This window comes from Herpailurus yagouaroundi, unplaced genomic scaffold (genome assembly GCF_014898765.1).
Source record: "Herpailurus yagouaroundi ecotype Mexico unplaced genomic scaffold, PumYag 184, whole genome shotgun sequence".
Lineage (NCBI taxonomy): Eukaryota > Metazoa > Chordata > Mammalia > Carnivora > Felidae > Herpailurus > Herpailurus yagouaroundi.
This window is the reverse complement of record NW_024412415.1, coordinates 7086538-7110681: the sequence shown is the minus strand read 5'-3', so window position 1 is coordinate 7110681 and position 24144 is coordinate 7086538. Positions and strand designations below refer to the sequence as shown.

Genomic DNA, 24144 nt, shown 5'->3' with positions numbered 1-24144 from the left:
AAAGAGAAAGAGGGGATTCTCCAAAATAAAGATGGCTGTGGCTTCAACTAGGGTGCTGCTGTTGGTCAGGGATTGAGAGCCCAGATCTCCAGCCAGGCAGGTCCTGACACTGCCCTGTGCTGGAAGGGGAGGAAAGGCACAGAGGAAGGGGTCTGCTTTAACAGTGATGAGAGGTGGGGAGTGAGGCTCCTGACCTCCTTGACCCCTTTATCCCTGACAGTCTTTTCTGGTCTGGCAGCTCAGAAGGCTGGGCCCCTGCTGCTTGACCTTAGAGGCTGAGAGCACAGGAAGCCAAGCCACTGGGTGTCCTTCAGAACCAGCCTGAGAGAGCAGGCTGGGAAGGCCTGGGAGAGAGGTCTTAGAAGAAATGTCACTAGAGGGTATGACCCCCCTTCCATCTTGCAAACTACCCAGACCTACTAAGATGATCCCTTTTGTTCCCAGCCACACTCCCCCTACATTGGTGATTTTTAACCTTTTATGGGGTCACAGGCCCCTTTGGGAAACTATTGTAAGCTATGGAGCCAACTCCCCCCCAAAAAAGTCTGTGTGAACCCACATACCCCATTTAGCCAGTTTCGGGTTCACAGACCCTAAAGCTGAGGAGACCCTGGTGAGTTTGGCAAGTACTTGGATCCCAGATAAAAATTTTGCTCTACCAGCTTCCTTGCCTTGTGGAACCAATTCCACCATGCAGAGCTGTGATGAAGCAGACAGAGCAGTAGCAGCTTGGGGCAGGGGGTAAGGAGAATTAGTATGACCTCGGTCCCCCAGGGCCTGTGCTGCCCAAGAGGACAGATCCAGAGCTGGTTTGTCCTTCAGTTCCATTCTTGATCCTAAGTAATATCCATGGTCATCACTGGCCAGCTTGAGACAATGGCCCAGGAAGAAAACCATTAAGAAGAGAAGGATGGAAGAAAGGAGAAAAAGAGGTCTGTGCGTGGTGACTGTGGTAAGGGCTCCCCAGCGCCCTGCAGGGTGGCTGGGCTTGATTTCATTTCCCCACATGTGTCGTGAATGAGAGGTCACCCTGACCAGCTGATACTCCCTCTTGGCCAGGGCCCCTGGTAAAACACTATACCTGCTTTTGGCTCTAGCACCTGTTTTTGGACACCTGTCAATTCGTGGTGGACTGGGCTGCAGGCCAACCTTGACGCTCCCCTCTTTCCCTTTTCCCTCTTCTCTGGACTTTGGGGATAGTGTTTTCCTGCCCTAACAACCCCAGCCCTCAATATGCCTGGCTGGCTCTCTTTCAGGTACCCTTTGAAGAAGCTAAGGAAGGAATGGGTAGGGAAAAGGTGCAAGGAGACTTCGGCCTCCTCTGGGCTAAGAGTCCTAGCTCCACTTAACTCAAATCTGTCTGAGTTTATAACCAGAGAGAGCAGCTTGGTGGTCAGAGCATTGTCAGTCCCTACTAACCCTGGGGTCAGGCCCGTCATCGACCACCTAGTCTGTTGCAGGGACTGGCTGTCTCACTGATTTCTGGCTTCTTCATTTATCTTTCCTAAAATGTAGGCTTGGTCAAGTTACTCATCTTCTATAAAATCTTTGCTGGCTCCCCTTTGTCTCCAGAATAAAGTAGATTCTCCAGCCTGGAATTGCAGGGACACCTGTGTACTCTGACCTGAATCTATCTGTCCATGCCCAGCCTTCCCAAACCTTGGGGTGCACCCCATGACCCCTCATCCAGCCTGCCGTGCTCCCAGGACAGATTTGCCAGTTCAGCACTTGATTCTGCTGGGCCAGGCCTGGGCTGCTTGGTCTGTTTTCTTTATTGAAAAATGTCCCCATCCTTCAAGGCCCACCTCAAAAGACGTCTCCCTGAAGCTTTCCCCAGTGTTTTGCATTCTGAATTTTTCTGCCTCTTCCGGGTAGTCACTGTCCCTGAACATTAACATATTTCATATCACATTCCATTATTTTCACATCTTTTCCTCTGAGTAAACTGCAAGCTCCCTGGGGGCAGGCACCAGGTGTTTGACTCCTAACTCAGTATCTGGCACAATGTAGGTATTCAATACATGAGAAATGGCCTGGGGACTCTCGCACTGAGAGTACGAGATCTGCAGGACACATTACTCTCTTAGCAACAACCAGCACCACCTCTGGACGCTGCCATAAACAGGATGTGTGTCAACTGCTCAAGCAGCCCTTGCATTCCTGGTCTCCCCTCTCCTCAGCCAGATGCTCAAGAAGAAGACACGAGGGTCCCTTTGGATGTGTTTGATCTGAATGTCACCCACTAACAGCGCCAGACACACGTGTTCTCATGCTTCCTACATATTTGCACCTGGAGTTTTTTCTGACAGCCTAGGCAGGCGGGGGGGGGGGGGGGGTGCTTTGCTACCAGGCCGGGATCCACAGGGACCCGCACCTTGCACCCAGCGGACACCGCCAGACGCTTCTAAAAGCTTCCGGCTTTCCTCCCCTCCGGTTTGTGCGCTCCGTAATTATTCCGGCCATTCCCGAGAAAAAGAAGATAAAAGTCACTTTGGCGCCCCCTCTCTCCCTTCTAATAGAGAGGACTCAGGGACTCTCCAGCCCTTCCCCAGCTTGCGTTAGGAACGGAATCTGCTCGGACTATGGCGCTCCAATTGCGTTTCTGATGGGAGCCGGAATTTCGCTCGGCCCCTTGCAATGTTTCCAAGGGAAGGTTCGTACATTCGTGACCGTCCCTGGCAGCCGCCCAGCCCGGGACTTGGGGCTCCACTCGCCATTGGCCAGCCGTGGGCATGACGCGCTGGAGGCGGGGCCTCATCAGCTGTTTGCGGGATGCCCCGAGCGGGCGTATTTTGGAAACAATACCGCGCGGTGCACAGTGGCCTCCTCCCGCGCCAGCCCGCCAGCTGCCGCTGCCGCCCCTGCCAGCGCCTCCCGCCACCCGCCGCGGCCCGGTGAGCGCGCCAGCGGCCGGGGACCGGGCGGAGTTGGATCGCACCTCCTCGGGGAAGTGGGGAGTGGAGTCGTGCTGCGCTTAGGGGCCCGGGAAGGGTTGGGCTGCGGGCGTGTGGGGTGACCATGAAGGACTGGAGTGCTGGGGTACGGGAACGGGGTACGGAACCCTCATCTAGTGCTCTGCTCCACGAGGGAACTTGAGGGTAGTAGCATTTAAGACCGCAAGCAGTTGGGTCCAGGTGGGTAGGGGAACCTGCGGCTCACTGCTGAGCAGACCTGGGCTCCCGCGAACGGCCCTGCCTCTGGATCTGACTTTGGGGTAGGACAGGGAGTTGTGGGGCGTCCTGGCTCCCTGCGGAGTCTGAAGCCTCCTCTCCTTAACAGCTGGGCTCTTTCCCTCCTTCCCAATTGAGTCTGGGCGCCAAGCCCCCGAGTGCTCGTCACGCTGGACCCTGGCGCGGAGCCCTGGCATCACGACTCGGAGGCTGAGACTCTCTCCTGGAGTCACCCAGGTCTGCTGTGTGTTGTGTGGGTGCGTGAGTGTGTATGCTTGTATGTGTGCGTTCCCAAATTTTAGCTCTTGTCGAAGTTCAGAGTGCGTGGCTACTGCCTTCTCCTGGGAGGAGGAGTCTTAAATTCAGCATCCCTGTTAGAGCCCTTAGGGGCTGGGATGGCTCCAGAGCGCTTTGGTTCCCCTTGCTAGGAATAAAGCCTTCCCAGGCAGTGCTCTCAGGAAGTGTGCTCCTCCTACCAGTTTGGACATCACCTTCTCAACAAGGGGAGTAGAGGGTCTCTTTACAGTATCCCAGTTTACACTTGACCTTGCCCAGCTCCCCTCTGGAGGCTCCCACTTACAGAAGAGCCACCTGCAGTTCTTGTGGAGAATGGGTAGGGTCCCCAGGGCTTGCAGAGACACACCCTATGGCTGCATTTCCCTCACAGTCCAGTCCAGGCAAGGCTTGAACTTTGGGGCTTTGCTGGGAGGGGGAGGGGGAGGGGGAGGGGGAGGTGGCTGGCTTCAAAGGAAGAACCAAGACAATGACTCCTGCTTGTGATTAGCTTTGGAGGGCCCCTTCTTAGGCTGGGATTGCCAGCTTGTAGAGAGAAGGTTGAGGGCAGGAGGGGAGCCCCTGCCAGGTGACTGGCAAGACAGCGCTCCGTCCTTTCAGCCGGAAACTTTGTTTCCTGGTGCTGATAAGCTGAAGATCTCCTACCCTTCTTTGGGAAACACTTTCCAGAGAACACCACATGCCTGTTTTGCCATCCGAGTGGGCGTCTCCTCACCAGGGAAGAGGACAAAGATAGGATCACACATTGCTCATGGACTGGTTGGGATGGAGGGAGTTGAAGCAAGCACCTCAGAGAGAGCTTGCATTTGGGAAAGCCAAGATTCTGAATTTAACTGAGATTCCTTTAAGTACTTTACCAAGCCACAGACCATTTGGCTTGTTCTTCAAAGGCAAGAGACGGAGAGACAAAATTCCCAGGGGATCGCTCAGTGAGTCTGGCAGTGACAAACAGTGTCCCTCTGTATCCTTAACCATTCAGGTAGTTGCTGCTTCGGGCTGCCCCAGGGGTCCTAACAGGTTCCTCCTGTGTGTGTAGGGGGCTGAGTTGGGAGCTAAAGATGCTGGGTGGCTCCAAACTCAGACTTCCAAGAGCCATCAGGTGGAGCAAGAGGAACTTCTTTATCACCAAGAAACTCAGGCCAACAACCTGAGTAGTATACAGGCGGTGAGTGAGGTCACAGAAAGAGGGCTGAATTTCACTTCCTTCTGTGAGGAAGGTTATACCAATCTCACGTTCAGCGCTGACAGGAATGGTAGGCTGTGGGAAAAGAAGATTGAAGTCATGGAGACTCGTGAGTAGTCATGGAGGCTAGTGAGCTGGGGTGGGGGAGGCTGGCCACTTTGCCGGATGTCGGACCTACCATCTAGGCCAAGCTGTGGTGGGCAGACAGCTCCCCTTTGCTGTGAGGGCAGTGTCTAACTTGGGTCTTTCTGCCCTTTCTTCCAGGACACACTCTTACCACAGCGTGGAGCCTGTTTGTTGTGTTGAGCAAGCAGGGGGTGGAGACTAGAGGAGATGGGCAGCTGGGCGGGGCCTAGCAGGTTTGGAGGGAACCTGGCTGCCCTCGGATTGCTGGCTTTTGTTTTTTGCTGCTGAGCCTGGAGCTCAGCTCAGACTGGGATGAGAGCTTGGTGGTTACTTCTCAGGGCAGTGAGTGAGTGAGTGTGTGTGTGTGTGTGTGTGTGTGTGTGTGTAGTGACCACTGTGTGTACAGCTAGTCACAGCACCCTCTGCCCTCCCACAGCCACTCGTAGGGCCTAGTCTTGTTGACATTTCCCCGGGTGTCCTGAGTACTTGCCGTGGTTGATCATACCTCTGCTATTGCTCAGAGTCAATAGCAGTCAGACTTCATGACCAGAACCAGCCCGGGTCAGAAGAAAAGGCCAAGGTGGGAGTGGCTCTGGGAAGGCCCAGGGAGGAGGTGTGGAGCCTCCTTGAGCAGTGAGGCAGGCCACATTTGGGGAGGGTGTCATCCTCAGTGGTACTTTATCACCAGGTCGTTTGTCATCAGTATCGGGCACCACTTCCCCCAGGTAGAAGGGAAAGGAGAAAGGAAAGGGGGAGTCCTTCAGGTTCGGCCTTCGGGCAGGGGACAGCACCCCAGATGCCTGCATTGCACCCCAGCAGGGGAGATGGAGCCGCCTCAGTGTGTGGAGGAGCTGGAGGATGATGTGTTCCAGCCAGAGGATGGGGAGCCGGGGACCCAGCCTGGGAGCTTGCTGTCTGCTAACCTGTTTGCCCAGAGCCAGCTGGACTGCCCCCTCAGCCATCTGCAGCTCTTCCCTCTCACCCACTGCTGTGGTCCTGGGCTTCGAACCACCAGCCAGGAAGACAAGGCCACCCAGACCCTCAGTCCGGCCTCCCCGAGTCAGGGTGTCATGCTGCCTTGTGGGGTGACCGAAGAACCCCAGCGACTCTTTTATGGTGAGTGCTCTTAGCCTCAGGACTCCTCCCATAGAGACTGGGGGAAAAGAGGGGACTTCCCCTCCCCAAACCTGCGCTTTGTTATTTCCTTCCCCAATTGAGCTGCAGGGGCTATTGATTCCTCGACTCTTGTCACCGTGCTTCTCTGCTTGTTCATGCTCTTCACCTGTGCTCCATGGGCACCAACAAAAGCAAATTGCTATGCCATTATTTCTGCCTTTTTGTCCCTTTCTGCAGGGATCCTTGGGTCCATGGTGTCTTCTTGGGTCAGAGAGAGGATACCTGGGCTTCAGCTTTTACATCTTGTGGCCAGTTGCGTGGCCCAACCTTTTGTGTCCTGGTAGTGCTATGCCTTCTGCCAATTGGCCAACATTGCCCTGGAGAGGGTTACGGGATCTGTGACTCGCTGTTGACCCTGAAGGGAAAAACCCAGCCCTTTCTGGGAGGGAAGGTTTTTGAAGGCACAAGGTGTCACTTGGGACTTTCTGGGCTTTGGAAGGGGAACTGGAGAAAGAGGTTGGGCCTGCCTGGGCTCAGTGCCAGCAGAGGGGCTGTTTCCAAGCCTCGATCAGACAAGACCCCTTCATTTGTGGGCTTAAATGGTTTGTTTTATGAGTAACATGTCCCTCCTCTGGCAAAGGCACAGTGTTAGACAGTCTTCTTTCTTCTTTTAGCACAAAGCTTATGGAGGGAGAAGAAGGGTTCAGAAGCTATCTTGCTATGTCTGATGGAGCATATTGAAGAGACGCTACAGTTATTCCTGGAGGGAGCTACCCCGTAGTTCTTTCGGGAGTCTGGGAGGATGGATAAGGCCGGCCGGCCGGCAGGGAAGAAGGAACAGAGGGAGGAGGCAGGCGGGCACCCCTAGCGGCAGCTCGATTGCCAGCATTTGGTTAGGGTGCAGCGTTGGTCTCAAGGTCTTGCGGTCTGGCCTGGGGCTCCTCCAGAGAGGAACTTGGCTATCCAATGGGTTTGAGCAGTTTTCTCTCCCTAGTTTTAGTTCCATTGCCCAGGGCTCCAGGACCCGAGCCCGCCAGAGGCAAAAGCAAAGGCACATTTTGGTTTTCTCTTTCTCTCCCTTGCTTTGCTCAACCTAGGAACTCTAGAGAACTGCCTCCAGTGCTTTTCCAGAATAGAGCTTCAACCTGCTACTGCATGAAAAATAAATTGTGGTCAAGCGTAGCTTGGTAAATAAGGACAGAGGGCTGGCAAGTTCACCCATGCATATTACTTCTGCTCTGGCACTGCCTGTGACTAGAGAACTACAGGGAAGGCTAGGACCATTCTCTCCTGTTCTCTGAGTGTCAGCTTTTCAACGCTTGGGTAACAGGCAGGTTAGGCTATCCAAACTGGGTGGAGCACCCCAATAAAGTCTCAGCCAGGAGTGTTAGGCACGGGGTAGGTGGTACAGTCGTGGAGAATGCTGAGATGTGGGCCCTCTGTCTTTGCAGGCAACGCTGGCTACCGGCTCCCTCTCCCTGCCAGTTTCCCTGCAGGCTTGCCCCTTGGTGAGCAGCCCCCTGAAGGGCATTGGCAGCATCGAGCAGAGGTACAGATTGCCCGAAAGCTTCAGTGCATTGCAGACCAGTTCCATCGGCTTCATATGCAGCAAGTAGGCATGGGGGCTTGGGGCGGGGGGAGAGTCTGCTGGGGCTGGGGGGCCAGGACCTGCCTCAGCAACTCTGTCTCTGCCAGGCCTCAAGGATATGGTCCCAGAGTTTTGGCCTTGGCTATTATGATCCCCATGAACTGGATGGGCCCAACTGGCTGAGCACTCTTGCCCTCATCTCTGAGCTCCACCTTGGTTACCTGCCCTCTGTCAGCTTGGGCTTCATAAAAGCGATTTGTCCCACGGTTTGTCAAGAGACACTACAATCTCTCCTAGGGCCTGGGGTGGCTTTCCTCCGCCTTGCTCAACACACTGTGTCTTCTTGAGGCCAGGTTGGGAGATTGTCCCTCACAGTCCCTCCTTCCGAAGGGGAAGATTTTCAGGGTGCTGCAGTGAAACTGGACAGTTGGGGGTGCCTGGCCGAGGTGCAGCGGGGAACTGGGTAACCAAGGCCGAGGGATGGGCCTGAGTGGGGGAAAGTGGTGGAACCAGTTGTAACCTGACACTTTCCAGCTGGGGAGGCTGCTCCTCATTGTCTCTGTCTGGGAACCGGGACCTGGGACTCTGGAGAGCGAACCTCGGAGAGGCTCTCCAGACTGGCGGCCGGGTGCTTGGCCGGCAGCCTGGCACCAGCCCCACCAGGGCGGAGCATCGCGTGTCAGTCGAGCATGTGGCAGAGTCCATCAACAAAGGCGGCGGCTGGCAGGCTCGTGCTGGAGGAGCCCTCCGTGCCACGGGCTGGAGGCTGCCCTGCTCTGCAGCCGCTGTCTGGGCCGGCCCCCAGACACTTAACCCTTCCTCTCTGGGCTGGCTTTCTGGATGGCTGCCAAGGCAGGGAGAGGAGCCCAAGCTGAATCTGTGCTAGTACAACCACCACTGAAGCAAAGGCACGCCACCTGGAAATGAACATGTTCCCTACCTCTGGGACTGTCCCAGCAGTGTGTGTGTGTGTGTGTGTGTGTGTGTGTGTGTGTGTGTGTGTGTGCACGTGTCTGGAAATCAAGAGAATAAATATCTCATCACTCTTGGGCAGACCCTGAGGTTAGATGGGTAACTTCAGGGGATCAGAGTAGGTTTGACTTATGGGCCAAACCACTGCCAGCACCAGGAGAAAGAGAAGTTGTCTTTTGGTCTCCTGGTCTCCTGAGAACAGACCACCAGGGGTTAGATATGGTTAGTGCCTTCTGCCAAAGAGTTCTGAGGGAAATCTAGGGCTAGACCTGGTCCTGGTCAGCTCTCCCAGTCCCTCAGTGATCTGGAAGAGAGAGTGGCCCTATGTTTAGATAATAAGGCAGCTTAGCCTCCTCCTTTGGCCCCATGCTCCAGTCCCCAGTCCCTCCGCTGATTGTTTTCTGGAAACTTGGCTTTGAGTCCTCCCTTCAGTCCACGTGTGGACTCACTCTGATTCTGGATTTCCGGCTCTTGGCCTTCTTCCTGCCCATTCACTCTAGCCTGGTTGTACAGGCCGATGGCTGAGACCAGCTCACAGCTTCCAGTCCCGGTGCTGGAGCTGCTAGAGGACATGGGAGCTGTGGGTCTCCTGGACTCATCTACAGGAGTGTCTGGAAGGTAGCTTTCTTTATTCCCAGGAGACCTCATCTCTCTCAACAGTTGTTTCCCAGAATATTCCTCCCTCCATTGGTGAGTCCCTGTAGGCTTGGTGGCAGGCTGGGAGGATAGGACTAGAACATTGCCCAGGGCCCTTTCTTGCTAACTCAGTCCTGAAAGAGAGGAGACGGTCCTCATCCCAAGGTCTGACCCTGCTCTTTGCAGCTTGGCATCATTTCCCCCAGTCCAGGGCTGCCTCTCGGAGGGCAGCTTTCAGCTATCAGCCAGAGCCACCCCAGCCTGGGGGAGGGGCAGAGCAGCAGAGCTGAAGGAGAACCGTCTCTCCTGCTCTGCACCTCACCCAAAACTGGCTCCTGAGTTCCCTGTGCCCCTCCCCCTCCTGCCTGCTGTCTACTCCTACCTCACAGTGGCAGGAGGCTGGTCAGCTAAGCCTTTCCAGCCCAGAGCTGGTTTTCCCAAATTTTCCATTACAGAGAGAACCAATCTTTTTGTCTGTGGAATCCTCTTGCTTTTAACCCTGTCCTCCCCACTAATCCTGCTCACAGACCTTCTCCAGGAGCTCATCCTGCAGAAAGCGCTAGGATGCTAGCCACAGGCAGATGGAACACTGGCACACAGAGGAACTTTTAGTAGCTAGTTTTTGTTTTTTCTTTTTTAAAGATTATTTATTTTGGGGGAGGGGGCGCGTGAATGCGCCTACACAAGAGTGGGGGAGGGGCAGAGAGAGAGAATCCCAAGCAGGTACTGCACTGTCAGTGCAGAGCCCAACATGGGGTTCAGGGCTCTGGGCTCAAGATCATGACCTGAGCTGAAATCAAGAGTCAGAGGCTTAACCCGCTGAGCCACCCAGGCAGGCGCCCCTTAGCAGCTAGTTTTAAGAAGTGAGTCATTTTCTGACCTTGATTATTACATAAACCAGTCTACTATTTCATATCTAGAAAGTGCTGTTGTGACTCTTACATTCTTTTATTTTCTTTCTCTATTCCCTTCCCTAATCTTTGCAGGCAAGGAAACTGAGTTACTAGGATTTTTAAATTTAAGTCTCTAGGCTTTGAGTCCAAAGTCAGAAGGCCCAGATTTGAATACCAGCCCTGCCACCTGCTAGCCATCAGGAAGGCACTTGACCTTGCCAAGTGTAGCACCTCTTCTGTAAATTAGAGCTAATACCACAGAATTTTATTGTGAGGATTAAGTGAGAAAATACCAATGAAAGTTCCAGAGACACAGTAGGTACTCTTTAATGCTAGTTTCCTTTTGTCTGTCTATAAGCTTGATCATCTCTCACATTTGTTCTTGTCAGTTCACAGTGCTTTTCCCACTGCTCCCATCAGGCTGATCCCTTAGCAGAGCTGCCTGCCCTGAGCTCCCCTCCGCCTGCCCTGCACAGAGAAATTGGTGTCCATGCTGTTCAGTTGTAGGACTCAGCCTCATTTGTTTCTCCTCAAAGAATGGTCATTCCTCATCATTATAGGCTGAGTTTAGAAAGCCAAGAAACACAACTCAAGATGCAGTAAGACGTTGAGTGGGCTTGGCCATTTCCTTTCTCCTTAGATCTGGAATGGTGTCCAAAGACCAGACCGTGGCCATTGGTCCCTGAGTCCTGTAGGGAGTGTGAGCTCCCACTTTTTGTCCCTGGTTACGGACCTCAGTTATTCTTTTTCTGTATCAGGGGAAGCCTTCTTCCTAGGAGATGTGGACCAGAGGGGGTGGGGGTGGGGTACGATGACCGGGTAGTGCTTTGTAGGATGGCATTATGGCAAATTGAGTGCCATGACCTCAGATTCAAACGGTTGCAAATTCCACTGGATGTCAGTTTTTGCTGGCCATAAGCCCTCCCAACATGCTTCCTAGGGAGCATACAGGATGGGCTTCTAGCTCCATTACCCAACTGATCAGTTCTGGGTGGCTCCAATAGATGGAAAGGCAAGGCTTTGAAGGCAGAAGATCAGGGTCAGTGAGGTGCTTGCTGTCAGCTCTTTGGGTCTCCAAAGCAGCAAGAGAGGTGGAGGCCAAGTGATTGGAAGCAAAAGCCTTTCCAAACCGGGTCACGTGCCCCATCTTCCTTTGACTGGGCCAGGAATAGAACTTTCCGCTCTTTGTTGCTCTGTAGCAGGTGACTTCTTGTGGTCTGCTGACCATGGTCTGCCTTGACTCAGGCTCTGTGAAGGTGCCCTGGTGTTTTTGTGTCTGTCCAGCTTCAGCAGCAAAGAGGAGGTACAGGTTTGTTCCCTCACTGTGTTCATGGGCTGCTCTGGCCAGAAGGTGTGGGTTCTGGTTTCTTTTCATTCCACCTGCCATGGTCTCCTCCAGCATGGGCCTAAGAAGGGATAGTAGCTGCGGCTGTCCTCTCTTGTCCCAGCAGCGCTATCTTGAAATGTATGGAGGGTATTTCTGGGCAGTGTTAAGAACCCAAGAATCCTCAAAACAAGTAGCTACTGTAAACCATTGAGTGAGTAAAGCTACAGGAGCATTGGAATTCTTTAAGTCGGAAATGGCTTTGTCACTTGGACCAAGAGTGGTTTCATTGAGAATAGTCAGATCTGCAAAGTCTTTGAATAGTGATTAGACTTTCTGGAAAATGCCATCTGAGGAAAATTTCAGCCACTCACTAAAAACTATCTTTAGTTGTAATATCACAGAAAGGATCCTAGACTTAGAGGCAGACCTCAGTTCACATCCTACCTCTGTCACTTATGAGTTCTGTGTCCATGGGCAAATCACTTAACTTCTCTGAGCCTTCATTTCTGATACCCAGCAGAGCAGACGTGAAAGCCCACTGGAGATTGTAATACATATAACTATTAAGGTGTGGGCAGTTTAACACTTTGGGAAATGTGTCAAAAGATGATGTTAGGATTTTGCTTGGACCTGTCTTTATAGTTCTTAGGGAGCTCATTTGGAAGTTGTACCCAGAGTGGTGTTTACATCTGCCAACAGCCTGGATCCTTTGTTCAGGGTGCCCTTGAGTGCTTCCTGACCCTTTGGGATGCCCTCCTTGTTGCTGAGTGGTTTTGGGGGCTCAGGCTGTGGCTAATGAGGTTGTTCAGGCCCTAGATGTGGCAGCCCCTGGCCGGAGCCCCAGAGATTTGACCTTAAAGTGGGAAGGTCTCTGTGGAGCCAGCCTCTGTTCCAGCAGTGGGAGGTCTACCTAGGAGGGCGCCTGGGGAAGAGTGAGACTGGGGGAGGGGCCGTGGAGGGCCTCTGTGCGTGAGAGCCAGGCCGGGGCTTGGGGGCCCTGTGTTTGCTCTGTGGCTGGCTCTGTTTATATCGCTCACTATATTTAGCTTCTGAGTCATCAGCGTGGCTGACTAGAGGCCGAGTTCCCCACACAACTCTGCACCTGACTACTCTCTCTTCCAGGAGAAGGGCCTTGTAGTTCCGGATAGTTCACTCCCTCCCCCACCAAAGCCAGGCCTTGGGAATGGGAGTTGGGTTTTTTTTTTGTTTTTTTTTTTTTTTTTTTTGTTTTTTTCCTTAGGGGTGAGGGGGGGTGATGGGAGAGGAGGGGTTGGGAGAGGTACTAGAAAAGGAGACTAAAGAAAAATCTTTGGTTTGCCTTTTGATCATGTCTGGCAACCAAGAGGGCATGCTCCCTGACCAGAACGAGAATAGTCAGTGTATGTGGTGAGGAGGAGGGTCCAGCTTTCTTCCATGCTTAGCTTGCCTTGTCCTGTCCAGGGAACCGGCCCCAGGCAGGACAAGAACAGCCGGCTGCTAAGGCCCCAATTTGGGAGTCAGAGCCTTGGGGTTCCTCCTCCACAGCCTTGTAGATGTACAATGGATCTGCCACTCCTCAGTCCCCTCTCTCCCTCACTCTCGGCCAGAGCACACACCCCAGAGTTGCTTCGTGAGTTCTTTAGAAGTTGTTCAGTAGTTCCCATGGAGGAGTTCTCAGGCTGCGGGAAGCCAGGTGAGGGCCCCAATGGTTCCCGCCCCCAGAGGCGGTGGAGATGCAGCACAAGGCTCTGGGGATGTGGAGGGGCACGTAGCCCGTCCCTCCTCTCCCTCCATTCCCCAGTGGCTGAAGCCAGTGGCCTTCAATTGCATTAGAGGAAGCCCTCCTGTCTTCCACTGAGAACCGCTGGCCCCGGACTGCCGTTTCTTCCTTGAAGAAGGGATTGGTGTTGATTGGTGTTGCCACAGTGGCAGTCAGTGGCTTCGACGTCCCAGTAGCACTGCTGGCTGCGCTGAGGAAGCTCTTGGCGAGGGGTATTTTTTTTCTTTTTCCGTTTTGCCACGTTACTCGTTCCTCGTTCCTCCCGCGTCTGGGTCAGAAGCTTTCTGGGGCAGTGGGCCCCTGGACCCAAGGGGCTGCCCTGTGGGTTTCAGAATCCTTTGCTCAGCTTGGCAGCCTGGAATTCTGGGCCCCAGCTGCCTCTAGCTGCCTTGGCCCATCTCAGAGTGAAAAGTCAGGGATTTCCCCAGGACTTCCTAAGTCTGTTGAGAAGAGAGCGCGCTCCCGGGGCGGGCGCTCTGAGCGCAGGGTGTTGAGGGAAGTGCTCGGCAAGGTTAAGTGGGGGCCCGCGTTTTCCCTGTCCTCACTGTGGAGAGAGAGCTGCTCAGTGCAGCCACCAGGCCAAGGCCGTACATAGGCTTTTCTCGTTTGATCGCCACAGCAACCTCGTACTTCTAGAGCCCATTGTCCCCATTTTATAGGAAACTGAGGCGCCCAGAAGGGAGACAGCGTGCCCAAGTCACACTGTAAGTGGCTGCACTGGGAGCCATACAGCTCTGACTCATCCTAAAACCACGGTCTTCCCGCTACCTACCTCCGCTCTCAGCGGGAACCTCCTAGAAAACAAGAGCTTGAGGGACGCCCACTTACTGCCCTGACCCGGCTCTGCCTCCTGTAAAACTTGGTTCTCTGCTCTTGTTTTCTTCCCTCAGATTGGAAAATAATTGAGGACAGTTTACATCTTGCTCATCTTTGCGTCCTTCGAAAGTCTTAGCTCGGTTGGGTGCTCGATGAAAGCTTGCTGAATTGAACAAAAATATCTTCTCGACTTCTCTCAAGTGGAATTTTCCTGAAGTATCTCTTATCTCTGTGTTCCTGTTCTCAGTGGCAAGGTTCTTTCCCTCAGCTCCTGCCAGGGTGAGTTTAGAGTGTGACGGTAAAGGGAAGAGGTAGGAAAGCGTCACTTGGGAGAGTGTGTGTCTCCCTGTAAAACAGCGTATATGAAACTCTGCATTTTAAAGAAACTGAGCGTGGTTTCTGAACGTGATCTGAAGTTATCATTTCGGAGCAGTTTTGGCTTTATTTCTGTTTGATCTTCAGTTAGCTCTGCCTCTGAAAGGTCTATTTTTTCTGGTCCACAGCATCCTTACTAAATAGTTAATGATCTGGAAACAATGTCTTTAAGCATACTAGGGGAGCAGTTCAGTGGCGATTCTCTTTGAAAAGTTAGTACTGTTTTCATGATGCGAATAAACATACTGTAATCTTTTAGTGGAAAAATGTAGCTCTGGAGTCAGAGGCCAGGGGTCCAAATAACCTCCCCTCCCAACGGACTATGCTTAGGGTAATGTTTCCGAGCCTTTGTTTCCCCATCTGTAAAGTGGGATTGATCACACCTGTCCTTCCTGTGTCCCCAGATCTTTGTGAAGAGCAAATGGAAAGATACGAAAGCACTCTAAGTATGAGATATTATAAACTGCTGTCAGTTCAGTAAATTGCCACTGTTCCTTTCAAGCGGGGCCACAGCATAGATTTGCTCTTTCCTCTGTTCTTTGGGGTGAAATTAGCTTTTTGCTAGAGCATCTGGAACACCGGTGACACACAAAGCCCCCAGAGGGTGTGAATTGGATCCAGAGGGAGAGAGGCCGAGGGAGATTGTTATCCGGGGAGGGGAGGGAATGCTCTTTGTGCTTAGGGCAGAGGCCACGTGGGATGAAACAGAGTTTGATTTGTGTAATCCAACCTTGTCAGACACCACAGCCAGCTCTTTTAAGAAAAAAAAAAAAAAAGAAGAAGAAGAAAAAAAGCCTTTTACTAGTTGGGCCTCTCCCCAGGCAAGAGGCTGATACTATCACATCAAGTACATCTTTAGACCTGGCCAGACATCAGTTGTTCCTGGCCTCAGACAAGTGGGTTATCTTGCGAGGCTGACTCTTCTGTAGTTGGTCCAGCGTGCACTTGTTGAGTACCTACTGTGTGTCCCTGCGAGTTCCCTGGTACACAGGATGCATGGCTGTGCAGTCACTTGCCGTACCTTGTGCACAGTGGGGGTAACTTGAACACTTGTCAGCTGATTGCCTTCCTCTGCCGGCCACAGCCAGAAAGCAGGCCGGGGTCAAAGAAGAACCCTAGGTCTCCACTGCCTGGCTGTGCTGTCTTAACTAGACAAGATATTTTTATCCACTATATTGAGACCCTTTCCCTTGGACCATTCACCTCCATTTTTTCCCTCCATGCCTTGGTCTTACCCTCTGAACTCTGAATTTGAGGGCTTCTGGTGTAAGCTTAAATTCCCAGCAGTATCCCATCCCCTGTCCCTCAGCCCCCTCTCCCTGAGGGTACCCTGACTATGTATCCTGAGAACCCCTGCTTTTTTGCAGGTTCCCCGACTTAGAGGGGTGCGCAAGCTGAGTTTGGGAGAGTTGGGCCTTGCTCTGGGGTGGCGATGGGACGTTGCATTCATTGATCTCAGATTCTATGCTCGGTGCTATGCCAAGTGCCTGAGAGTCAGAGGCCAAGCATACTCCTTCTTGCTTCCCCCTTCCTTCTGCCCTTCTCCTCCACACCTTCTCCTGGAAGGATCCTTGTTCTCTGGTGTCTTGGTGTCTTTGTATTCCTCATCCTGTTCAGTGAATGTCAATTTCCTTCCTCCTTACTATTTCTCTCCCTGGCCTCCCTTCGTGCCTTTTTTTTCTCCTTTTGTTTAATTTTTTTAAATATTGTATTTATTGTTGTTCCTCATAACCAGGGGATTCTCTGATAGTCTTGGTATGAAGCAGCTTGGTTCATTTCAGAAAAGGGCCTTTTGGGGGCTGTCCTGTGACAAGAGAAGACCAAGCGGAATTTGTGTGGCATCTGCTGGTGCCCAGAGAAGGGACTTCTGAGGCTGTGCACCGGTTACTAGGCCCTGCTCTAGCTGGTCTCCAAGCCCACCCAGACCCTCCAACAGGCAGGCTTGACTCAGCTGAAGGTAATCGTGGATGACAAACTTCCCGTCACAGACCTTAGGGTCGGAAAGCACCTCAGTGGTTTCCAAATGCCTGTCTGTGGCCTGGCTGCCTCAGAACCACCTGGGAAGGACTTACCTCTGGCTTGGCCAAGTCATTATTCTGATGGGAAGAGATTGAAGGAGACCGGAAAAAAAAATACTAAGTCATGAAGTGTTTTCTTCTAGTCCATAGGATCACAAGTGATTTTATTTTCTCCTCTCTCATGTCTTGTATGTTCCAGTTTTTCTACAGTTAACATGTATTACTTTTATGACTAAAATATACAATAAATGTTACTTCTGATTTTAAAAATGTCAACCCAGGGAATTTGTTCAAAGTACAAATTCCTGGACCCCTTCCATGGAGATTCTGACTAGCTGGTCTCGGTGGAACCCTGGGACTCTGTATGTATAACAGCTCCTCAGTGGATTCTGTGACAGTCAGGTTTGGGAACCACTGGTCTAATAACCGTGCCTGCATTTCACTTATTAGGGAAGTGAGGACTCACAGACAGGCTGGTGGGAAATCCCAGCCTACAGCCAGGTCCTCTGATTCCTGGCCCAGGGACCATCCACCGCCCAGTGCCTTCCTTGCTGATTCATGTACCCTGAGGCCTGTCACAGGCAGAAGCATGGGACCTGGGTCCTTTCCGAAGGTGGGCCTATGTGCCCTGCCTCCTGTATCTAGGCCTGCCTGTGTCACCCAGCAAGACCTCAGCCTTCTATTCTGACAGGGCTCTCTGGCCCACAGCTGTTTCTGGGTCTCCCAACACCCCCAAATGATGGGAGTGAGAATGCTGCACTGCCTCATCCCCAGATGCCTCAGGCCCCAGGAAGTTACCCAGGCAGCAGGTGACCTCCATTAGGGGAATTTGGGGGGAAACTGAGGCGTACATAAATGGGATTGGCCTAGGCCCCAAATCATAGAATTGTAATCTCCCTTCCTTGGCCATTGAGCTCTTTTGATATGATTTAGAGAAGGGGAGGAGAGAGAGTCTGCTTTGGCATAAAGAAAGGTATATGCTGGCACTCAGAACCTAATGATAATGGGTAAGGACATTGCTCTAGGGCCAGGTAGTCTGGATTTAGTTCAGTCCCTGCCACCGACTAGGCACGTGGCCAAGTTGCCTAACTCTTTCAGTGTTCTCATCTGTAAAATGGGGATGAGAGTATATAGCAACCTCATAAGGTTGTTGAGAAGGCCAAAGGAGTTTAATGTGTCTCCAAGTCCCCCGGGGATCTTGTCAAAAATGCGCGTTCTGATTCAGTAGGTCTGCATTTCTAGTAAGCTCCCAGATGATGCTGAGGCTGCTGGTCCATGGACCACACTTTGAGAAACAAGGACGTAAAACACTCAGAACACAGCCTGGTACATTCAGTGTTACTATTCTTGTCATGATCGTGGTTGTTATTGTTACTTGGCCTTTTCAAACAGGCACCTGAAGAGACTTGGAATTCCAGCAGACTGGCCTCTCTGGGGACCGGTGTTTTCCTGGATTTTCCTCCTGTTCCGCCAAATGACCTTTGCACCTGTCCTGGGCAGCAGCTGGGGGCGGGAAACAGGAGGAGGGGTGCTCTGCCCAGCTGCTGCAGGCAGGCCAGAGTCTTCAGGTTTTGCAGCTGAGTTCGTTTTCACGCTACTTTACTCTAACCAGATTTTGTTAAGCCGGGTGTGTTTCCTCTTTTTACTCATCTTTGTTTACAAAACACAAGGAAGCCATCATTCTCCTGCACAGTCTGCCAGGACTCCTCTGTGGCACACCCCAATTTCCCCTCCTGGCAGTAACTGCGACTCCCAACTTTCTGGGTTGTTTTCCAGGCTTCCTTCCTTGGGAGAAAGGGGCATGCTGTTGCCCCAGACAGGGGGCGTCCTCTTCACCTACCTTAGCAGGGCCCTGAGGTCGGCCTCAGTTGACATCTCACCTCCCTTCCCTTTGTGGCCTAAGGTAGGGTGAACGGAACCCGCGCTGTTTGGAACCCACACGGGTCCTCGGGGGAAAGTCCGGGAGGCCAGGGCCGGCCGTGCCCATGAAGCTCTGAGGGGGCAGGAGACCTGGGCTCACTTTCCATTCTGCCACTGACTTACCCTATGCTCTTCATCTGAGAGGAGTTGCCTGGTAGGGGCCGGGGCAGTGATTAAAGCCAGCCTAAGAAGCGCCCCGGCTCTGCTGACGCTTCACACGAACATGCTCACTGCCACGGCCACTGAAGTAATCCAGGTCCAGCCCGTGCTGGCTTCCTCCTGCACGCTAGCTTTTTATTCCCCTATCCACTGAGGACCCTGTGGAGAGGGCCCCCATCCAGTCCTCCTGCCTGGCAGACAAAGACAGCCTCTTCCAGCACCCCAGTCCCTTTGGGGCCTCCCCTGGCCCCCGGGGACATGGTACCTGTGTGGGCGGGGCACCAGCCGCAATCCTGAGAGCCACTGAGAGCCACTGACCCCTGCCCTTTGCCCCCAGCTTCCCTGCCTGACAGTAGGACCTGGGATAACCCCCAGAGAGTAGTGTGCATTCTTTGTTTTTGTTTTGTTTTCAAGTATGTTCTTGCTTAACGTTTAATTGGCTCCAGTCAGTAGGAAAGCGCTCCAAGAGGGATTATTTATGGCTTACTGTCAAGAGCAGCTATAAAAAGGGCAGCACTGAGCTGGAGATGCTGGGAAGGGAGAGAGGGCAGGCATACAAGTGTGTGTGTGTGTGTGTGTGTGTGTGTGTGTGTGTGTGTGTGTGTGTATGTGTCCATGTGTGTGCGTGTTTGCACTGGATGAAATCAGATTTTTGCTGCCTCAGCAGTGTGGTTTAAATTGAAGATTAACCCTTTGACCTTCACAGTGTCAAATCACTTGCAGATGGAGACTCCCCCCCTTTTCCCCCTTGTTCTCTGTGTTACTTTGGAGTTGGGGGAGGGAGGGGGCACTTCTCTTTCTTTCTGAAGAAAGTTTGTTGTTCGTGCAGCTGAGGTTTGAGGGGCTCAGGAGCCAATCTGATTAAAAGCAGCACTTGGCTAAACTCTGGAAAATCCTGCAAGCAGGGGAAAACGTTTAATCCTCTTGTGCACAGTGCATAAAGAGCCTGGTCTTTTCTTTTTAATGTTAAAACTGCAATTGTTTTTGGAGCACTCAACTATCTCCCCCTCCTCATCAGCCACTCCTCCCATTCCATCCCCCCTCCCCCAGGGTTTGCTGTACTGATAGGATTAAAGTGCTGCCCTCAGACTTGTCGAGCTGCACTTTTATTGGGAATGATAAGGAGTCATCAAGGCTACAGGCTACATTTAGGAATTATGTTGATTTTTTCTTGGGGGGGGGCGCCCCCCACCGCCTTCCAGCACCAGCAAAACCGCCGTCGAGTGTGGTGGCAGATTCTCCTCTTCCTACACAACCTGGCTTTGAATGCCGAAGAGAACAGGAATGGGGCAGGTCCCAGGTGAGGCTGGGCTGCCCTCCTCGCATGGGGCACCACAGGAAGGACATCAGCGAGGACTGAGCCCGCGTCTTGTGAAGTTTATTCGTTGCTGTTTTGTGTTTGCATTGTGAAAGTTTCTGTGTACATAAGACGCACCCAAGTGAGACCTCTTTCCCTGTTCAGGACCTCACCAGGAATGAGGGCCTTTGTCAAACACTGGTGAAGTAGAGGCTGATGTGTCTGTGATGTGGGACCTCCCAAGGGCTCTGACAAGTCAAGTCTTCAGTGAGCCATTGAAGATGACCAGGTAGTGATGTTCTCCAGCGAGTGGACTGTAGTTTTCCCATAGGAGCTTGGTTAAGAAATTAGGAGACTGGATTAGACTCCTGGTTGCACCAAAACTATCAGCCTTCTACTATGGATGTGGACGGGGCCAAGACCTGACAGTCACACTGCCTTCAATCCCCCAGGGCCTCAGCCAGGGGCTTTCCAGCTGAGCAACTTCACTAGGCCAGTCCGCCAGCCCCGTATCTGGGTTCTCCTTTGGCCCAGCCAGTGCCTGCCCCAAGGGCTCAGGGATTCTCGCCCAGCCCCTGTCATCTCCAGCAAGACCTCAGGGAGGGTTGGGTTTCTCCAAGGACCCCCTCACATATGCCGCAAAATGAACCAAACTTCTGGGTGGGCCTCAAGTCTTACTTGGTCTCGCCCAGGGGCCCCAGGATTGGCCCCGAGGTGCCAAACCTCTGCCACCTCTAGCTGCCTGGGACTGGCTGGGTGTCAACCACGGATGAGCCACATAGCCAATGAACATGCCACAGACAGCAGCTGGTGCCTTCGTCAGCTCTTCTTTCAAAAGAGCCAGCCAACACACCGCTTTCCTCCCCCAGGATCAGCACTCTAGAGCATGAAGGGGCAGGATTACGGTGGGGCTGGGAAATGCGGTGGCCATCCCACCTATAATAGGAGTCAGCCCTCGAGGAACCCAGACCCCCTGGTTTCCTTGGAAACAACATACCTCCTCCCGCTTATCCCCATTCCTTTTTCACACCTAGTGGGATACAGGCAGAAGCCAGCACAGTGGCTTTGTCAGCTGAAATGTGTCTTTTAGAGTAACCGACAATGACTAGAATGTGGAAACGGCAGAGCTGGGTACGCGTTTCCTGTCTTCCTTCAGCTTCCAGCTAGGCTGGGAGGGCGTGCTCTGGAGCTCCGTGGGATCACAGCTGCCTCTGAACTTCCCTCCTCTCCCTGCTGTGGCACTAATGGAGAGAATTTAAAGCAGCCAGTCTAGCAGCTCTGATAGTAGATGCGGGGAATCTGGAAAGACACGGGGAATCTGTTAACCAGACACCGCAGAAATTAAATTATAATTTTTGCATATGTACGACAAGATAACATTGGTGCTAATGTGAAGCAAGGCCCAAAGAAAAGGCAGAGAAGACCTCAGGGCTCCCCAGGGAAATTGGAAGAGCCCAAGTAGACTCTTAACTCTAAACAAGTCCAAGCTCCTCCAGTTCTACAGAGAGGAGGTCTTCAGTACTGTTGAAGGAAGCATTAATCTACTGGATGTACAGTTGGGCAGGTTGTTCACCGCACAAGGGCACCTGCAGAAGAAGAGAATAGATGCGAAAGTCCAGCTCATGCTCTGGCCGCCAGGCTACATGCCCTGGTGTCGGGCTATGTCTGCTCAGAGGAAGGGGTGCCTTTCCTAATTTGCACGAAGGTGCCATATAGGCTCGCAGCGGCCCTGAGGCGGAGGACCTCAAACTGTGCATTAGCCTTTGTTTTGTTCTGCTTGGATGTTCTGAGGTATTACCTCTTCTTGGCTAGAATTCCATTCTCAGGGTGTGTACCATGGTTTGTCTGCTAAGAAGATGGGTTCCCGCTCACAAGAAGGAGCCCAGGGAACAGGTGAAGACCGGCTCTGGGACACGCTGGCCATTGTGAAATGCAGCCTTTCTTGCGTGTCTCCACGCCATTTTATGATGTGCATCGGACATGTGCTGTTTCCCCCTCTCCTGGACCGAGACTATGACGGGCAGGGTGCTGATGTGTGCTCCAGTGGCACACATAAGAAAACCACGATTATTTCTGCCAGCCGCTTTGAACCCCTCCTAGTAGACTTCCCACCTAAGCTGAATGAGAGAGCAAAGAAATATTCTAGGTGCCGAGAGGCAAAGCCATCAGCTTCAGAGATCTTGCTGGCCCAGGCAGGATGTCCTGTGGCCTGCCCTGAGAACTGAGCCCAGAGTTTGACAAGCCCACCTGAACATTGAGCCTGGGGCCAGGTGGAGGGTGGTCTGACTAGCTGTCTCCATTTTATGTGACGCCAGGAACTAGCTCGCTATCCTAAGCAAGCTGGGGCAAAATTTTAAACCCCTCCTTCCTCTTCCCCAAAAAACACCCAGGAGGTAAACAGCCCCAGGAAGGAGAGAGGTTCCTCCTGGCTGGCTGTTTTTAATTGGCCTAGTGATCTAGACTGGCCCCTTCCCCCTCGGCCTGCTGAGTTGGTCTGAACATTCCTCAAGTCCAGCCTCAGGAGACACATCCCTCCCTCTGGGCCCCCTTTCCCCATCCCCCCACCCCCAGGAGCATGGCTGTGTGTAGTTAGGGGGTGGAGAATCAGATTTGGAGGGAGGGAGACTCTGACCTGCCTCCTGACCTGTAACCAGCTGAAGACTTACGGAGTTGTTGTGGTTTGCCGAGGGTGAGGGGTGGGAGAGGGGCTGGAAATGTTCCCTTCATTATAGGAAAGCCCTGGAGGGAGGAAGCCTGATATTCAGGGTCAAAATAGCCCTTCTAATTCAAAACCCTAGAGTAGGGGTTTCTGGAAGCTGATAGACAGAACTGGGAGAAAACCCCACCCAGGCCAGACATCTGACCCCTTCAGTGGGTTGGAGGACCTGACCTGGCCTCTCTGCCTTTGCCTGCTTCAAAGTTTGGGCTGCTGGAGAGCTGTCCCCATGGCCTTTTCCTGCTTAGTCCAAGGGAGTGAAAGATCACCTCCCAGTGACCTCTCCAAGCCCTGAGGGGTGTGGGTCTGTGTCCAGAACTTACGTGCCAGGCGTGCTCAGAGGGACCCAGCTGACTTGTCTCACTGCCCCCCGTGGCCCAGCCTCATACAAGGATGGCTCCAGCCGGGCATGGCAGGGAGGGGGTTGTTTGGGATGGTCAGCCAGGGCCTCCACCGGGAGCTGGAGAGCCACTGTGCCTGTCCTGGTCAGCAAGGAGCACACTGAGAGCTGGCAAGCTTGTGTCGTTTGGTAGACTTGATGAAGAGGGGGTAAGGAGAGTGGAGAGCAGCAAAAACAGAAAGACTTCTGCCTTCATGGTGCAGCGGGGCTTCTGGGAATCAGTGTTCAGCCTGGGCTGCAAAAAGCTACAGGGCCCTCTGGGTGCTGAACCCTGGCTGGACTCGGTCCAGGAAGGGGTTAACTTATCAGCCTTCGAGGCTTGTGGGCACACTGTGGGCAGGGGGCACATCGGCTGGTGGGGACTTTGAGCTTTGAGGGAGAACACAGAAAGCCGAGCTCTTCCATAGATGCACCAGCCTTGCAGGCACAGGTGCTGAGAACAGGCTCCGGGTCTCCCTGCACCCCCCCCCTCCCCGCGCCCCCGCTGCCTGCACAAGTGGCCAGCGCCTCTCCCTCCCCTGTGAGCGTTGCCCAGTGGGCTGCTCCATCCCTCGGTCCACAGGGGCTGCAGGGGGAGACCCAGTGAGAATGTAGCATTTTGCTCAGCCCAGGTTAGTTGTCTTGGGTTCTAGGCACTCTGCCTCTGAGAGAGAGACAGGGAAAGAGAGGGAGGGGAATGGGGATCCGTTGTTTTTTAACCTGTACAGAGTATTCGGCTTTATGTTCTTCACATGCATATATGTGTGTGTGTGTGTGTGTGTGTGTGTGTGTATTTCCCCCATCAATTGGTACAATTTTTAATAAAACCATTTAAAGCAGAGCTGGTCTTTCTTTTTCAAGGTGTGGGAAAAATGCAAGGGGATCTGTCAGGGAATTAGACTCTTGTCCTGAGTTACCCCCAGTCTCCCTGCTTTTGTCAGGACTTCCTTTCGACTCTGCGAGTGGACAAGGGCCATGCTGACCTCACCATAAGCAGCACAGGGAAGGCCTCATGAGGTGGAAAAACCAGGGAGGGGTGGGGGGGAGGGGCGGAGTGAGGAAGCTTTGGATGCAGACCTGGCTTTGGATCTGGGTCCAGCCTTCTGCAGGATGAGGGAGGGGGTAAGTGCGAAGGCACTCAGCGGTGGCAGGCAGCCTCGGTGACAGAAAATGCCCTGGCAGACCCTCTTCTCAGCTCTCCCCTCTGGTGTCAAGCTGGGCTTTGGTTTCCTTTTATCAAGGTAGCATCTCAGCAGTTATGCTAGTTGTAGGGGGGACTTCTGGCTTGCCTTTCTTTGGGGCTTAACAATGTGTCTGACTCCAAAGGGTAATTTAAGGCCCTTGACAGAATTCTGAAAATCCCCGGGGGCAGAACTACTTTTGGTCCTATCTGCAGAAAG

General features: G+C 52.9%; 1 protein-coding gene across 1 annotated transcript; it reads left to right on the top strand.

The window, feature by feature from the left end:
* The first annotated feature begins 2772 nt into the window (after positions 1-2772).
* Positions 2773-23585, top strand: BMF (Bcl2 modifying factor). Its single transcript, XM_040492267.1, is given in 7 exon segments — positions 2773-2837; positions 2839-2894; positions 3280-3318; positions 3321-3407; positions 5593-5889; positions 7341-7501; positions 19555-23585. Coding segments are annotated over 7 exon segments (807 nt in total). The 3' UTR covers positions 19657-23585.
* The last annotated feature ends 559 nt before the right edge of the window (positions 23586-24144 follow it).